The 19418-nt window shown below is 36.0% G+C and overlaps 1 protein-coding gene across 6 annotated transcripts in view; it reads right to left on the bottom strand.

Annotated features, from left to right (window-relative positions):
- Positions 1-19418, bottom strand: part of SGCZ (sarcoglycan zeta) — a 926925-nt gene that overhangs the window by 217681 nt on the left and 689826 nt on the right. For 5 of the 6 annotated variants that reach the window (XR_010838464.1, XR_010838463.1, XM_067022529.1 and 2 more), the window contains one exon: positions 6053-6140. The exons of the other annotated variant lie outside the window; for it this stretch is intronic. Coding sequence is in view for 3 of the 5 variants with exons in the window: in XM_067022529.1 (XP_066878630.1) it covers positions 6053-6140 (88 nt within the window). In the remaining 2 variants the exon portion in view is untranslated. The remainder of the gene's footprint in view (positions 1-6052; positions 6141-19418) is intronic. 6 annotated transcript variants of the gene reach the window in all.

Genomic DNA, 19418 nt, shown 5'->3' with positions numbered 1-19418 from the left:
AATGGACAAATTCTTAGAAATGCACAACCTTCCCAGACTGAACCAGGGAGAAACAGAAAATATGAACAGACCAGTCACAAGCACTGAAACTGAAACTGTGATTAAAAATCTTCCAACAAACAAAAGCCCAGGACTAGATGGCTTCACAGGCAAAATCTATCAAACATTTAGAGAAGAGCTAACACCTATCCCTCTCAAACTCTTCCAAAATATAGCAGAGGGAGGAACACTCCCAAACTCATTCTATGAGGCCACCATCACCCTGATATGAAAACCAGACAAAGATGTCACAAAGAAAGAAAACTACAGGCCAATATTGGTGATGAACATAGATGCAAAGATCCTCAACAAAATACTAGCAAACAGAATCCAACAGCACATTAAAAGGATCATACACCATGATCAAGTGGGGTTTATCCCAGGAATGCAAGGTTCTTCAATTTATGGAAATCAATCATTGTGATACACCGTATTAACAAATTGAAGGAGAAAAACCATATGATCATCTCAATAAATGCAGAAAAAGCTTTCGTCAAAATTCAACACCCATTCATGATAAAAACCCTCCAGAAAGTAGGCATAGAGGGAACTTTCCTCAACATAATAAAGGCCATATATGACAAACGCACAGCCAACATCATCCTCAATGGTGAAAAACTGAAACCATTTCTACTAAGATCAGGTTGCCCACTCTCACCACTATTATTCAACATAGTTTTGGAAGTTTTAACCACAGCAAAAAGAGAAGAAAAAGAAATAAAAGGAATCCAAATAGGAAAAGAAGAAGTAAAACTATCACTGTTTGCAGATGACATGATACTATACATAGAGAATCCTAAAGATGATACCAGAAAACTACTACAGCTAATCAATAAATTTGGTAAAGTAGCAGGATACAAAATTAATGCACAGAAATCTCTTGCATTCCTATACACTAATGATGAAAAATCTGAAAGGGAAATTAAGGCAACACTCCCATTTACCATTGCAACAAAAAGAATAAAATATCTAGGAATAAACCTACCTAAGGAGACAAAAGACCTGTATGCAGAAAATTATAAGACACGGATGAAAGAAATTAAAGATGATACAAATAGATGGAGAGATATACCATGTTCTTGGATTGGAAGAATCAACATTGTGAAAATGACTTTACTACCCAAAGCAATCTACAGATTCAATGCAATCCCTATCAAACTACCAATGGCATTTTCCACAGAACTGGATCAAAAAATTTCACAATTTGTATGGAAACACAAAAGACCCTGAATAGCCAAAGCAATCTTGAGAAAGAAAAACGGAGCTGGAGGAATCAGGCTCCCTGACTTCAGACTGTACTACAAAGCTACAGTAATCAAGATAGTATGGTACTGGCACTAAAACAGACATACAGATCAATGGAACAGGATAGAAAGCCCGAGATAAACCCACGCACATATGGTCACCTTATCTTTGATAAAGGAGGCAAGAATATACAGTGCAGAAAAGACAGCCTCTTCAATATGTGATGCTGGGAAAACTGGACAGGTACATGTAAAAGAATGAAATTACAACACTCCCTGACACCATACACAAAAATAAACTCAAAATGGATTAAAGACCTAAATATAAGGCCCGACACTATCAAACTCTTAGAGGAAAACATAGGCAGAACACTCTGTGACATAAATCACAGCAAGATACTTTTTGACCCACCTCCTAGAGAAATGGAAATAAAAACAAAAATAAACAAATGGGACCAAATGAAATTGAAAAGCCTTTGCATAGCAAAGGAAACCATAAACAAGACGAAAACACAACCCTCAGAATGGGAGAAAATTTGCAAATGAAGCAACTGACAAAGAATTAATCTCCAAGATTTACAAGCAGTTCATGCAGCTCAATATCAAAAAAACAAACAACACAATCCAAAAATGGGCAGAAGACCTAAACAGACATTTCTCCAAAGAAGAAATACAGATTGCCAACAAACACATGAAATGATGCTCAACATCATTAATCATTAGAGAAATGCAAATCAAAACTACAATGAGATATCATCTCACACTGGTCAGAATGGTCATCATCAAAAAATCTACAAACAATGAATGCTGGAGAGGGTGTGGAGAAAAGGGAACCCTCTTGCACTGTTGGTGGGAATGTAAATTGATACAGTCACTATGGAGAACAGTATGGAGGTTTCTTAAAAAACTAAAAATAGAACTACCGTATGACCCAGCAATCCCACTACCTGGCATATACCCTGAGAAAACCATAATTCAAAAAGAGTCATGTACCAAAATGTTCATTGCAGCTCTATTTACAATAGCCAGGACACAGAAGCAACCTAAGTATCTATCAACAGATGAATGGATAAAGAAGATGTGGCACATATATACAATGGAATATTATTCAGCCATAAAAAGAAAGGAAATTGAGTTATTTGTAGTGAGGTGGATGGACCTAGAGTCTGTCATACAGAGTGAAGTAAGTTCGAAAGGGAAAGACAAATACCATATGCTAACACATATATATGGAATCTGAGAAAAAAAAAGAAAGTTCATGAAGTACCTAGGGGCAAGATGGGAATAAAGACACAGACCTAGTAGAGAATGGACTTGAGGATATGGGGAGGGGCAATGGTAAGCTGGGACAAAGTGAGAGAGTGGCATGGACATATATACACTACCAAATGTAAAATAGATAGCTAGTGGGAAGCAGCCGCATAGCACAGGGAGTTCAGCTAGGTGCTTTGTGACCACCTAGAGGGGTGGGAGGGAGGGAGATGCAAGAGGGAAGAGATATGGGAACATATGTATATGTATAACTGATTCACTTGGTTATAAAGTAGAAACTAACACACCATTTTACAGCAGTTATGCTCCAATAAAGATGTTAAAAATATATAAATAAAAAATAAAACAAATGAGAGTCAAAAAAAAATAAATTAAGAGTCTTAAATTTCATAGGGAGATTCTGACATTATCAGAAATGTACATAAAGCCTGGAAATTTAAGCATACAACAATATTTGTCATTTTAAAAATTTACCCAAATCCTAAAAATATTTAGTTTTAGTTTTGAATATGTCTGAGCGGGCATATATATAAAATATTTTCTTTGCCTTATTGGATTATAAATAATCTGGTTTCATATTCTTAGAGTGAGTTTGGATTAGAATTAACACACCGGTCTGCCTAGGGCATGGACTGCACATATCCCTGAGAATTGGATCAGTAGGAAGGTAGACTTGTAAACAAAAATAGAACAGCAGAGTACAAGGGGAGTGGATATTTGCCTGGCTGAACAATCTTATATGTATTTTCGAGCAAAATGTTACAAGTAGCTACTGATAAGGGAAATTTTCTTTTCCCATTTACAATGAAAATAGAATGTGGAAAAATATTCAAAGTCTGTCACATTGGTAGAATTGACTATACTTTCCTAATAATGATTGATAGATTTAGGGTAGAAATTAGAATTTTTTTACATAGACAGTGAGGAATGACTGAATTTATTTTCCATAAATATTAGTCTATTTTGCAGTAGTATATTTTTTGAAACATTGCCAAGTAATGTCATGCCTAAACTATAATCAAGACCATGCCCCTAAACAAAAACTGAAAGAATGAAAAAAAGGAAATAGGAAAAGAGGCTTAAAACAGTTACTTTATGTCAATATAATTAAAAATGAATCGTGACTGAATACATTGCTTGAATCCATCCATTTATCTCTTCAAATTCTACCTAAATATAATTTTATCATGACATGATTAAAATATTATCCACACATCAGGCACAGTTTCTGTGATGTGTTTTGTAGTATATCTTTGCAACAGTATTATAATCCAGCATGTATTCCTCAACTACTATCCCAGAGGTACATTGGATAGAAAAGCATCATGAAATCTTTCACATGATAGCAATGTATTTGTAACTTAAGTGATACCAAAAATTACAATCACCATCATCCAAATAATAACCAATTCGAGATTTAATTGCCTAAGATTTGCAGACAGTGAAATTGCCCCAGTTTTTATGTATGATTCTAAATAAATGTCTGTATCTCTATTTTAGAGATAAGAAAAGTGAGTCTCCAAGACATAATTATTGTTTTGGAGTCCCATATGGTTTGACTCCAAAAATGAATACATTATCCCTGACCTACTCCCCTTTATCTACTTCTTCCTTTGTTCTCTGTATGTTTATTGAAAAATACAAAGCAGTGAAAAGATGGAGGTCACCAACAGTACACTCAGAGGACCAGGATATTAAACAGTTTTCAGCTTAAGCCTCACTGTAATGAATATGTTTCCATCCACAGAAATAAGCTGCTGCATCATTAAATAGATTTGCTTCATTTAAAACTAAGCTTAATCTTTCTCCCTAACCTATCACCCTTTCTGTTCCTCTTCATTCTTCTCTCTTTCTTTTCGTGTAATTGGCAAATATTGATTCTACGTTAAAGTCAACTTGGAACTGGTTGAAAACACAAGCACAATACTATTATTCTTTATATTTACTGCAGGAAAGCAGGTAGCAAAATGTAAATGGTATCTGATTATCCTTCATAAAATCAAACAGCCGGTTTGCTCTATAGGTAGTACAGTAGTTATGTAGTGATTGCATGTGACAGTGGACATTGGTATATAGTCTTTGCGTGTTTAATTTACAGGTTGGCATTTCCACTATGGACTTTTTTTCTTTTTTTAACCAAGAAAAGGATGCAGAATAAAGTTCTATCTAGCTAAAGAGTTCTCAATATTAAAAAAATTATGATATGGAAAATCTGTCCAGTTTAGGCCTGTTTCTGCAGTTCCAACATAGCAATAGTAAATTGGCATGGACATTTAAATTAAGCGCCTGGTGCTTCTGAATCAGTTCTGTGTCCATAGACATATTTCTTTTCTCTAATTTTTAATCCATTTGTCTATAGCCCCCCCCTTGTAATTGATATCATGTCACAAAATATTATCAAATGTAGCAATTGACAGATATCTACTGACCAACTTTTATAATGTAAATAAAATGCAAAATAAAATTTAATAGTTATAAATAAAATGCAACTATATTTTTCAAAATACACGTATGCCACAATGTAAGTTTCACTTTTGGCTTCATTAAAGCGAGTAACATCAAAAAGTGTTTCATATACCTAGAAATAAGTGGACAGAATCAAGTTCATGTTTATAAATCTCACATTTCATATGTCATACTCTTTTGTAATTTAATTAGAAATACTGGAAACATACATTTGCATTAGATGGTGATTAATTTATCAAGATAAGGATAGCTCAGCCCTCAAAATTGCAATTTACTCTTTATAATATACTGTCATACATACACAATATCAGTATTAGGTAATTTTCCCACAGAAAAATACAGTATTTTAAAAATATTTTAGCAGTTACACACAAATCAAGTCTTTGTATCATTTTACATAATTATAACTGACTTTTAATTTCCCTTTTCTCATATAAAAATTCAGTCAAATAATAATGCCACTAATGAATCTCTAAATTAATTATTGGACAGTATGAGAAAACATTAGTAATATTTTATCATAAACTTATATTTACAACTTCTAAACCCTATAAACCTTAAGATATATATAATTTCAACATCAAATTTATAAGTAATTGATCAATGTTAAGATTTTTTTATATTGAATTACTGTATTATTTTTTCTAATTTTATAAGCAGATAATAATTAGTAAATTATTTGTTTAGAACAAAGGATACATAGATGTTACATCGCATGTTTGTTTTAGCCTATTTACTATAATTTAACATATACTAGGGAGATATTGTTAGGAAAGTGGTACATTTCATAATTCAAGAGTAATAACAGCAAAATATATGTAATTCAGTCTCACAATAACACAATGACAAGAGTTACAATGACCGTAACTAGCCTATGACAAATCAAATCATGTGCAAGCCAACTGGGCTGGAATGGGATGCCTAAATATATATTAGAGAAATAATATACTTTTGCTTTTCCCAATTTAAACAACCCCAGAGTTTTAAATGGAGTAAGATGGTATGAGCGATCTTTACCCCAAAGCACTCACCTACTGTCAGCTGTCCAGTTAACTGCCCCATGTGATTTCTTGCATTCACTGTTACATTCCTGTCAGACTGTAAGACCAGTGGACTATCCTGGGAAACATGTATAAAATAAAGAAATCAAATAAAAAATAGAAATATAGTCAAGATTTGATATATAAATTTATACTGCACTCGCTTGGGTATTATCAAAATTCCATTTCTTTGTTTTCTATTAGGCAGTTATTTTAACATCCCAAACATTGGTTGACCAACATAAAAAATATGGGTGCCTCATAATAACGATGTGACATAATAGGGATGTTTCCATTCTGGTAAATAGGAATTAACTACTTGATGCAAACATTTCCAACTCTACTGATTATTGCACATCATAGCTGTAGTAACCTCTCTCCTTGTCCCCCTCCCAGTGGCACAGCTGCCTGCCTTTGGAGATATTTTAGACCCTATACAAATGGGGAAGTCACTTTTAAGCTGAACTTGCAACTTTCAGATCTCAGCTTAGATGTTACTTCCTTGAAAGTGCCTCCCCTGATCACTGTAACTACAGATTCATTCAATCCCCAAACTCTCAGTCTCCATTAATTTTGTTCCAAGCACTATCGCAAGACAAATGTATTTTGCTAATGTATGTGTTTACTTGTTTTTTATTTGTTTCTGTCACAAGGGGAAATGTCCATGGGACAGGGGACTGTGGCAGTCACGTGTACACAATTTTATTCCCACGACTTAGCATACTGCTGAAGGAAAGCATTTACTAAGTGTTTATTGAATGGACAAATAAATCGTCATAATAAAATGGATATTACTTTATGTATCTAGCTCATGAAGAAATGCTTTGTAAATCATAGGATGATTTAAGAAAGGAGGTATACAGAATAAAAGAGTATAACATATTTTAGTACAAATAACCTTGGTTAGATGTTTACTTTTATCACTGATTTAGCACTTAAGAATAAAATATTTTACTGAAGGACAGTATCACTGCCTTAGGAAGCTATGTATTAGGGATTGCCACTACCTGTCTCAAACAAGTAACTTACAACTGGCTACATTCTCATTTTTATTGTCTAAAACAAGCATGGTGATCATTTACAAATTGTCCATTCATTCATTCATTCAACAAAAGTATTCTGAGAATAATGAATATATTGAGTGCTCACTCTGTATGACGTACAGGCTTGGAACATTTCAGGGATCAAAACATAAAACAGTACCTGTCCTCATGGAGCTTGTAATCTAGATATTGAAATTCTATGAAAATATCTCCCAATACCATCCTCAACATGTAGGAGCTTTGTCACTTCAACGTAAATGTAAATATACAAGTGCTTTCATACATGAGCCATATAAAAACCTCTTTCAAGAAAAGAATTTGAAATTTGTGATTTGCATATACATAATAAAGATTTTATAGTTTTTTTTTTCCCTAAAGCTGTTTTGCCCCTTCTGACTATATGCAAAGCACTGAGCAAAGATACACACACACACACACACACACACACACACACACACACACGTTCCTTTAAAAGTGGGGTTTGCTAGTATGTCTAAACTAAGGCTTAATTTTTTAAAGTAATTTTCTGCATTTTCAAGAATAGATATATTCTCTGAAGTGAGGCACAGCTGTACAAAACCATACTAATTTCATTCTGTCTCTTATGACAACTCATTTATTTTTGCAACAAATCAAAAGTATTATACCTGCAGTTAAAAAAAAATCTAGTCCTTTTTGCATAGGTATTTCTTGGCTGCAGACGTTCATTTTTGAAAATATATGAAATATATTTAATTAATTCCTTCATTCCTTTCAAAGCGCGTATTCAAATTCTGTTTACAATATGGATCGTGGAGTAAGGACTATTTGCTAATAATTACAGTATACCCAGTAAGGATACTGCACAAAGAGAATGGCTAATTAAAGCACAAAATATTTTATTTTAAATTGGCAAAATTAAATACATGTTGCCCCTGTATTTAGAAAAGGAGCTTTGAATTAAATAAAATTAATTTGAATGTTAAGAAAGAGCAGAAGCATATAAAGCACCTCATGGTTCAAAACATTGTAAAAGTATGTTGGTTGAATTTTCATTCATATATTTCAATATTTTTATGATATAACATGTATGACTGTTGTTTAGATTTTAAAAAACTGATGACACTATATGCTCATATTTGAATTACTAAACGTAAGTTTCTGTGAACTGTAGCATAAAAAAGCATAACCATTAGAATGTACACTATAAGAACTATGTAAGTATATTAAAATAAGTATTACTTTATTAAATATTTTAAGATGAGAGAAAAGTCCATTTTAAAAAGGCAATAAGTATTTAATTTGATTTACTAGAGAAAGAGCTCTGGATTAGAATTGAAAGTTTAATCATTATGTCTCTTTGTTTACAACATATCAATCTTCTTTCTCTTACTCTAACCAGAGAGATCCTATTGAGGTTCTATCCCTGGCATTCTTTCCTTTTCATTACATGATTCCACCAAATTTCCCCTCTGAATTAAATTTTTGTATCTAGATTAAAATTCTACTATGGTAAAAACAGTAATCATTTTACTGACTAAAGCTATAAACATATAGCTATCAGAGGTCACAGACAATTCTTCACACTGTATTCAGGTGACATCAGTATGCTATACTGATTTATTAAAATGTGATCAGGTGAACTGAGTCAAAATCGAGTAACTGTTGTTGGTAAACAAAATGCAATGCATTATTTTCATTGATGAATCACACTGTCGTTTCTGCATTATATTGATATATCACCCCAATGACATTTTTGGGGATTAGAACCATGGCTTATGCATTTTAGGTCCACAGCATGACCTTTTACACAATATACACTGGTATATTAATTATAACATGATTAATTAAAATATACATATGTGATAAAAATATATGTGATAAGACTAAGAGCAACTCTTTCAATCAATCCTAAACAATTTATAAATCTTATCGCAAACACATTCTTAGGTGAAAATCAGTACCAAGAAATTACTTCTTACCAAAAAACTGACATTTAAGAAGTTTTCATATCTTCTTTCTTGTGTTCATTTCTCCAAAGGTCTCCATATAAGAAAATAACTTCCACTAATAAATCATTGGTTTTCACTCCTTTTAAAAAATATTCCCTCTTCATGTTTCTTTATATTATAATTCTGTGCTCCAAAACTTTGAAAGCTAGGGTCTAGTTTCAGATATTAAAATAAACATATCAAAACTCCTTATGGTTTACTCTTGCTGAGAACATGAAGGGGGAAAAAGTTATCTGGTAGTATTAACTCTCAAATAGAAATAAGATATGTAAGTCTATAAGGGTAAGTAAGTAGGTGCTATATTATTCTGCACAATATATTAGTATACATATCTCTTTTGGAGGAAGAAAAATTTCTTCTTTGAATTCAAATATTTTTCCTCCAAAACCAAGAAATTTCCTGTAGCAGGTTATTTCATAGTTTTCTGGAGCTGACCTGCATCTTGGCTGTGACTCTAGGAAATATATTTGCCTTTTTACGCTTCTCTTGAGACAAAGCAGGTAGGCAATCCAGGGAGAAAGGCAATGGTACCATTAAGGGGGCCTGAGAACCCTCTCTTACAATTCTTTTACGCTAACATTCTTTATGCCAAGGGCCTGCTTGTCACCTTGTTAATGGTTATAGAAAAATAATGCACTGTGTCCTCATTTTGGTGTTGTTGATAGGCTATGCAAGTGACTGAGGGGAAAAAAAAGAGCCTTTTCTTCTTATTTCTATTATGTTCACCTTTGTTTATCATAAATATTTACTAAGGGCCTATGAGGTGTCCAGCTCTTTGCTGGGTATGAAACAGAAAAAGGGTAGACAAACTTTCTTCTCTTATGGAGTTCATTATCTAGTAAACCAGACAAACAATAAGCCAGGTAAAGAAAAAAAGAGAGAGAGAATGTTACTAGTAACAAGCTGCTGTGATAGAGACTTCTCTAATAAAATATCAGTTATACTGATGAGAAGATGCTGTGCATTTATGCACATAAGATGTTATATGTATATCAGGCACTTCAGTTTCTGACATTCTTAAGTTAACTATTAAATTGTAGTAGAAAGAGTAGTAGTAAGAAAAGCAACTAATATTTACTGGCACTTAGTCAATGCCAGACATACATGTAAAGGTTTAAATACTTTACGTATGTGAGCTCACCTACCTTTAAAGCTTAAAATAAAATCACCCATGAAAGAATCAAGAAATAAAGTGGCTGTAAGACAGACAGTGAACCCTGACTGTTTGAGTTCAAATAGTGAGTCTGCCAAACACTGGCTTCTTGACTTGGCAAGTCAGTCAGCATCTCTACCATGATTTCCTCATGTGTAAATAGGGTAATAATACATAATCTGTGGGCTTCTCATAAGGAATTAATGAGAACATATATTAAAATGCTTAGATCAGTGCTTACTAGCCTTTGCTAAGGGCACTCTTAGTGTTTACTTGTATTATTTATTCCTTATTGTAATTACAGTACTCTACTAATAATAGTATTGTCTAGGGCTTCCCTGGTGGCGCAATGGTTGAGAGTCCGCCTGCCGATGCAGGGGACACGGGTTCGTGCCCCGGTCCGGGAGGATCCCACATGCCGCAGAGCGGCTGGGCCCGTGAGCCGTGGCCGCTGAGCCTGTGCGTCCGGAGCCTGTGCTCCACAACGGGAGAGGCCACGGCAGTGAGAGGCCCGCGTACCGCAAAAAAAAAAAAAAAAAAAAAAAGTATTATCATTCTTGTTTTACAGATGAAGAAACTTCAGCAAGGAGAGTATAAGTCACTTGCTCTCAATCACACAGCTAATAAATAACAGGAAGTATTTGAACCTAGATATATGGGTAAAGAATCTCCCCTGTCTACTATTATGAGATACTGTGTCTCCGGTGGGTGATTACAGTCTGGGCTTTCTAAACTGCAAATACTTAAAGATTAATTGAACAAAATATATTTTAAAATTCCTTTAAACATTTCAGTCTCTTAAATAAATATCTGATACATGCACGGTCTTAAATGGTAAGATACAACCTCACACTGCCATCATCTACGTTTCAGTAAGAGTCCGGTCCATTTTTTTTTTTAAATTGGAGCATAGTTGCTTTACAATGTAGTGTTGGTTTCTGTTGTATAACAAAGTGAATCAGCTCTATGTGTACATATAGCCCCTCCCTCTTGGACTTCCTTCCCACGCCCCACGCCCGTCCTGCCCATCTAGGCCATCACAGAGCACAGAGCTGAGCTCCCTGTGCTATACAGCAGGTTCCCACTAGCTAGCTATTTTACACATGGTAGTGTATATATGTCAGTTCTAATCTCCCAGTTCATCCCACTCTCCCCTTCCCCACCCCCAGTGTCCACATGTCCATTCTCTCCATCTGTGTCTCTATACCTGCCCTGCAAATTTTAAAATTTCTTCTCAGGTTCTAGAGGAAGAGAGTGTACTTCTGAACAGTCCTCTGCACACACATTTTAAAATATACCACCTATGAGAGTCTCCCTACTTGCAATCCTAAAAGAGAGCATAATTAGTTATTCATATTGTTCAGTGTAGACGGCAAAAATTTGATGTCATTTCTTGAATTTATACAGTTTTACCAAGTAATTTTTCTTATCTTCACTGATATATTATTCGTTTTTTTCAATAAACCTACATTATCACTAAACTCTGTCTTCCTTTTCCTCAATATCCAATCAGCTATGTCAGAAATGTTTCTTAAACATATGTTTTCCTGTTTTTCCTGTGATCACTCCTATAATAGACTTGTAGCTCACATCACAATGACCATTTCCTCCTTACATTAATTCTTCATATCCACTGTTATTTTTATAAAATATTTTAAAATTAAAAATATTGATTATCTTGAATTAAAGCAAAACAAAATAATACATTTATTGATTCCTCAATCTCTGCTTGGAACAAAATTCACATTTATATAAGGCACTTTATGATACAATTCAATTCTACTTTTATAGCTCTATTTCACACCACTTCACCATGCAAGAATTACCCAAATTTCCATGTTTCTGAAAATATGCCACTTCTGTGCATTCTCATCTTCTGTTCCCTGTGCCTGAAATTCTCATCCACTTTTCCATAACTGGCAAAATTATAGATATTTTTCAAGTCCCAATTCAGTTATGTCCCCCGTGAAGCTTTCCTGCTCCTCCAGAGTTCAAATTTACCTCTCACCCTCCAGTTTCTCCATCTGTGTTGATGTCTATCACAGTAGCTGTCACAGGATCTTTGCTTTGCTTTGCTTTCCATCATTCCTTTGTTTATATCCTCCATTAGACTGAATTGTCTTGAAAGCATAGTGTGTGTTGTCATTTTCTTTTACACATACAGACTTTTGAAAGTATAGTTTGTGTCACGCTTGGCATCTCGTTCCTGTCCAGTAAATGTCTGTTAAGTGAGTGAACTGAACTGGGTATATTTACAAGCTAATGAACTCAGGCTACATGTGTTTACCTGAATTTGAGTTCAGGTCACACAAAACATACCAAGCTCTTGCACCATTTTTTTTCTTTTTTGACCCAGAGCAAGCTTTCTAAAAAGCCATTTAAGTGGAACAAGTCATATCACATTTTGATTTGATCTATATTCATCATGTCTCTGCCCAAGGCAGCCACTTCATTCCTCTCCTAAGAGTTTGACCCACTTAAGAAGATGAAAAATAGGTAGTTTTTAAATTCTTTGGTTAATTAAAACAATTACTTGAAATTCCATTTCCTTCAGAATGAAAATCATTTAATTGTTGAAATTTGTATTTTAAGGTAGAAGTATTAATCAAGAAAATATCTAGAGCTGTTAAACTGCTTTCCCCACATTCTCCGTGTTCACGTTTTAACTTGAATGTGAAGTGGTACAGGAGAGAGAGCATTTCTTCATCAATCATCTTTTCTGTATTTCTACTCCAGCAGTTTTATTGAGTCGCCAGATCACATACGATAATGGCACAGCAGTTACCTGTTCTATTTGGTTCCTAGTTAGTCTCATTCTTAAAAATAGATTTAATTTTATTTCCTAGAAAGGTTAGTGGATTTCATATATGAAGAAAGTAATCTTTATATGTGTCTAAAGCTGATCCATTATTTTCAAAATATATTTTTAAATCAGAGAAAGAATAAGTTGTTTTACAAAACAAGTTACTGTTAAAATTTTTTAAAAATGGAGACCAGCCTTGAAAATTCTCTAAGCAGACAAAGCCAGTTTAGTCCTACAAGCAAAGCTTAATGTAGCTTATTTTGCAAGACTAGCTTGAACTGGGTCATTTCTTGTTTATGCCTCTGGAAATCATATGCAAAACTTAAACTGTTTCCCAGGGTTGATATGAGGTAACCACTAACCAGTTGCCTATCATTTAAGACAAAATCACTGTGAAAGATAGTCACTCTTTACTATATAAGCTGCTTTATAACATTATCCCTCTGAGCCTCATTTTGTTTTGGTTTGAATGCTCCCAGGTCTCAAACTGTCTTTTTGGTGTGTGCACAATAAAGTTTTACTAATTACTCCTTCAGTGATTAATTGGTTTTACTTCTGCTATTTATCTTTTGATGCAATCTATAAAAAAGTAGAAACAGCTAGGAATTTTTAAATGTAATAAATTAACCAATTTAATATTAGTAAATATTGTAGTTAAAGGCATTTTTTCTATTAAAACATAGAATTAGTGATATATGAGAAATAAGTGAACTCTTTCCTAGTTGAAAAATTATCACAGGCTTTTTGAATTTTTTTAAGTGTAAAAAGTACTACAGTTTTCCTTAATTGTTCTGTTTTTCATGAAAAAGTAGAAGGCAGATGCCATATGAAGAGCAAACACAAAGAGGAGAAAAACATAAAATATTTATGCTTTTATTAAAACGGTACTTCTTCCCCAAAGACATTAAGCATGTTATAAACTTAAACACAATGTTAAATTGGGCACTAAAATCTATAAACAGAACTAAAGACCTTTTAAACAATGAGAAATAATTGTGTCCAAACACATATCTTGTTGCTAGAGTTGAACCCCAAATATTACTTTGACTTTCTTGGAAGATAAGGCAAAATAAAAATGCTATATTATAAACTTTTCATTGCGTGAGAAAAGCAAGCCAAAGAATTTGTAGGGAAAAATATTTCCCCCTAATACTACTATTTAATCTCTTTCTGAGAAGTTTAAATACACTCATATAAAGCATTTGGTTTCAAATTCAGGCAAATCAAATGGTGTACTGTACTGTCCACCCGGGGGGCTTGCCTGACCCAGTGCCATTGGCAACCAGGTGTCAAATACAAAGGAAGGAGTCAGAATTTCTACTTATGTCAAAAAATCAGTGAAGTGGCAAAAGTGAATGAATGAACAATGTTCAAAAACTTGTTTTTAAAAAAAAGAGTCCAGCTGTTAGATTTTGTTTCACCTCCCATTATGTGTATGCAAGAGTAATATATTATGTACCCATTAATGGTTTACATTAATAACATACAAGATAAAAAACCTTTTCCTATTTAATTCTTCTGCTGAACATATTTAGAAGTAGAATGAATGCATGTACTTACCATTTTAGAAGGTGAAAGATATAATTTACCCTGTTTTCTGTAGGAGGAATTTTTAATGCCTGAGATTCATTATTCTAAATATGAGTGATGAATTTAATAAATCAGTAGAGAGTGTACGGGATTAATCTGTGTTTATATATATTCACATTTTGCACTATAAAGTTCTTCACAATTTAGTAACTATGAATTTGCAAAAGGTTAAAAATAACTTCCTCATCTATGAAGTGAAGTACTGAACTGGACTCAGAACAATGATATGTTGAGTTCCTATTATCTCTCCAACTGTAGCTGGTTTTGCTCCCCTTTCTAGGGCAGGAAGATGGGGGATGTAGCTTCTGTGCACCTCAGAACTAGTTCCAGATAATTCTTCCTTCCTCTTTCCTCCTCCCTAAGCTTTGAAACTCACGTCATCACACTACATAATCTACTCCTCCTAGTTGCCCTCATTACGGGAAGATTTTATTTAACTCACTCCTCGTCATTCCAGCATCATCACAGTCATCACTCTGAGCTAATTTAATCACTACATAGACAATTTTCTGCTACTCTGAATTGTTGAATTCTTGGTCTCTCCTCCCATGATTTTGTCATATACCCTGCATTAGCCTCTGTGGTAATCATACTAAGATTTTGTCATTAGTAATAACTGAAACTCTTCCATTAGCTCCAGTTGAGCTGTGGACAAAAAATGTTGACTACCATTTCAGTAAACAAGGAATGTTGCCTGCATCAAGCCATCAGCCACTGCAGCTGCCCTGATAGTACACCCTGATGGGAATTCAGGATGGAGAAAAACAGAATACTGGCCTTAGATAGTTAAGATGCATATGGAAGGAGGCGCTTCAAGATGGCGGAAGAGTAAGACGCGGAGACGACGTTCCTCTCCACAAATACATCAGAAATACATCTACACATGGAACAACTTCTACAGAACGAACACCTACTGAACGCTGGCAGAAGACCTCAAACCTCCCAAAAGGCAAGAAACTCCCCACGTACCTGGGTGGGGCAAAAGAAAAAAGAAAAAACAGAGACAAAGAATAGGGACGGGACCTGCACCAGTGGGAGGGAGCCGTGAAGGAGGAAAGGTTTCCACACACTAGAAGCCCCTTTGCGGGCGGAGACTGCGGGTGGCGGAGGGGGTGAGCTTCGGAGCCGCGGAGGAGAGCGCAGCCACAGGGTGCGGAGGGCAAAGCGGAGAGATTCCTGCACAGAGGATCGGTGCCGGCACTCACCAGCCCGAGAGGCTTGTCTGCTCACTGGCCGGGGCGGGCGGGGGTGGGGAGCTGAGGCTCGGGATTCGGTCAGAAGCCAGAAGAGGACTGGGGTTGGCGGCGTGAACACAGCCTGAAGGGGCTAGTGCGCCACGGCTGGCCGGGAGGGAGTCCGGGAGAAGTCTGGAGCTGCCGTAGAGGAAACAGACTTTTTCTTACCTCTCTGTTTCCTGGTGCGCGAGGAGAGGGGATTCAGAGCTCTGCTTAAAGGAGCTCCAGAGACGGGCTCGAGCCGCGGCTATCAGCGCGGACCCCAGAGACCAGCATGAGACACTAAGGCTGCTGCTGCCGCCACCAAGAAGCCTGTGTGCGAGCACAGGTCACTCTCCACACCTCCCCTCCCGGGAGCCTGTGCAGCCCGCCACCGCCAGGGTCCTGGGATCCAGGGACAACTTCCCTGGGAGAACGCGTGGCACGCCTCAGGCTGGTGCAACGTCACGCCGGCCTCTACCGACGCGGGCTCGCCCCGCATCCGTGCCCCTCCCACCCCCCGGCCTGAGTGAGGCAGAGCCCCCGGATCAGCTGCTCCTTTAACCCCGTCCTGTCTGAGGGAAGAACAGATGCCCTCCGGCGACCTACACGCAGAGGCGGGTCCAAATCCAAAGCTGAACCCTAGGAGCTGTGCGAACAAAGAGAAAGGGAAATCTCTCCCAGCAGCCTCAGGAGCAGCGGATTAAAGCTCCACAATCAACTTGATGTACCCTGCATCGGTGGAATAGACAACGAATCATCCCAAATTGAGGAGGTGGACTTTGGGAGCAATGATATATATATATTTCCCCCCTTTTTGTCTTTTTGTGAGTGTGTATGTGTATGCTTCTGTGTGTGATTTTGTCTGTATAGCTTTGCTTTTACCATTTGTCCTAGGGTTCTTTCTGTCCGTTTTTTTAATACTTAAAAATTTTTTTCTTAATACTAATTTTTTATTTTAATAACTTTATTTTATTTTACTTTATTTTATCTTCTTCCTTTCCTCCTTCCTTCCTTCCTTTCTTTTCTTTTTTTCTTCCCTTTTATTCTGAGCCGTGTGGAGGACAGACTCTTAATGCTCCAGCCAGGCATCAGGGCTGTGCCACTGAGGTAGGAGAGCTAAATTCAGGACACTGGTCCAGAAGAGAGCTCCCAGCTCCACGTAATATCAAACGGCAAAAATCTCCCAGAGATCTCCATCTCAAAGCCAAGACCCAGCTCCACTCAATGACCAGCAAGCTACAGTGGAGGACACCCTATACCAAACAACTAGCAAGACAAGAACACAACCCCATCCATTAGCAGAGAGGCTGCCTAAAATCATAATAAGGCCACAGATACCCCAAAACACACCACCAGATGTGGACCTGCCCACCAGGAAGACAAGATCCAGCCTCATCCACCCGACCACAGGCACTAGTTGCCTCCACCAGAAAGCCTACACCACTCACAGAACCAACGTTAGCCACTGGGGGCAGACACCAAAAACAACATAAACTACGAACTTTCAGCCTGTGAAAAGAAGACCCCAAACACAGTAAGTTAAGCAAAATAAGAAGACAGAGAAATATACAGCAGATGGAGGAGCAAGGCAAAAAAAAACCCCACCAGACCTAGCAAATGAAGAGGAAAAAGGAAATCTACCTGAAAAAGAATTCAGAATAATGGTAGTAAAGATGATCCCAAATCTTGGAAATAGAATGGAGAAAATACAAGAAATGTTTAATAATGACCTAGAAGAACTAAATAGCAAACAAACAGAGATGAACAACACAATAAGTGAAATTACAAATTCTCTAGAAGGGATCAATAGCAGAATAACTGAGGCAGAAGAACAGATAAGTGACCTGGAAGATAAAATAGTGGAAATAACTACTGCAGAGCAGAATAAAGAAATAAAAATGAAAAGAATTGAGGACAGTCTCAGAGACCTCTGGGACAACATTAAACATACCAACATTCGAATTACAGGGGTCCCAGAAGAAGAAGAGAAAAAGAAAGGGACTGGGAAAATATTTGAAGAGATTATAGTTGAAAATTTCCCTATTATGGGAAAGGAAATAGTTAATCAAGTCCAGGAAGCACAGAGAGTCCCATACAGGATAAATCCAAGGAGAAACACGCCAAGACACATCTTAAGCAAACAATAAAAAATTAAATACGAAGAACAAATATTAAAAGCAGAAAGGGAAGAACAAGTAACACATACGGGAATCCCCATAAGGTTAACAGCTGATCTTTCAGCAGAAACTCTGCAAGCCAGAAGGGAGTGGCAGGACATATTTAAAGTGAAGAAAGAGAAACCTACAACCAAGATTACTCTACCCAGCAAGGATCTCATTCAGATTTGATGGAGAAATTAAAACCTTTACAGACAAGCATAGCTAAGAGAATTCAGCACCAAAGTAGATTTACAACAAATGCTAAAGGAACTTCTCTAGGCAGGAAACACAGAAGAAGGAGAAGACCTACAATAATAAACCCAAAACAATTAAGAAAATGGGAATAGGAACATACATATCAATAATTACCTTAAATGTAAATGGATTAAATGCTCCCACCAAAAGACACAGACTGGCTGAATGGATACAAAAACAAGACCCATATATATGCTTTCTACAAGAGACCCACTTCAGACCAAGGGACACATACAGACTAAAAGTGAGGGGATGGAAAAAGATATCCCATGCAAATGGAAATCAGAAGAAAGCTGGAGTAACAATTCTCATATCAGAGAAAATAGACTTTAAAACAAAGACTATTACAGGCGACAAAGAAGGACACTACATAATGATCAAGGGATCAATTGAAGAAGAAGATATAACAGTTGTAAATATTAGGAGCACCTCAATACATAAGGCACATACTAACAGCAATAAAAGGGGAAATTGACAGTAATACAATCATAGTAGGGGACTTTAACACCCCACTTTCACCAATGGACAGATCATCCAAAATGAAAATAAATAAGGAAACACAAGCTTTAAATGACACATTAAGCAAGATGGACTTAATTGATATTTATAGGACATTCCATCCAAAAACAACAGAATACACTTTCTGCTCAAGTGCTCATGGAACATTCTCCAGGATAGATCATATCTTGGGTCACAAATCAAGCCTTAGTAAATTTAAGAAAATTGAAATGGTATCAGGTATCTTTTCTAACCACAACACTATGAGACGAGATATCAATTACAGGAAAACATCTGTAAGAAATACAAACACATGGTGGTTAAACAAGACACTACTTAATAACCAAGATATCACTGAAGAAATAAAAATATACCTAGAAACAATGAAAACACGACCCAAAACCTATGGGATGCAGCAAAGCATTCTAGCTTTCCTGTATGATTGAGAAAGTTGTTCTCATAATTAGGTAGTTAGAAAAAAAGAGATTCATTATACAAATGTTACTTAATTTTTGCAAACTTTTTGAAGTACATTAAAAAACCACATCACTGATTTATCATTAATCTTATAATTGATTACAACTCAATTAGGTACATCTTCAATTTTGAAATAAGGAGTTGATTGGAAACCAAGTAACTTGCAAAATA

The sequence above is a fragment of the Kogia breviceps genome, chromosome 20, assembly GCF_026419965.1.
Source record: "Kogia breviceps isolate mKogBre1 chromosome 20, mKogBre1 haplotype 1, whole genome shotgun sequence".
In the NCBI taxonomy this organism is placed as follows: Eukaryota; Metazoa; Chordata; class Mammalia; order Artiodactyla; family Physeteridae; genus Kogia; species Kogia breviceps.
The sequence above is the reverse complement of the archived record's forward strand: the minus strand, read 5'-3'. Positions and strand labels throughout refer to the sequence as shown.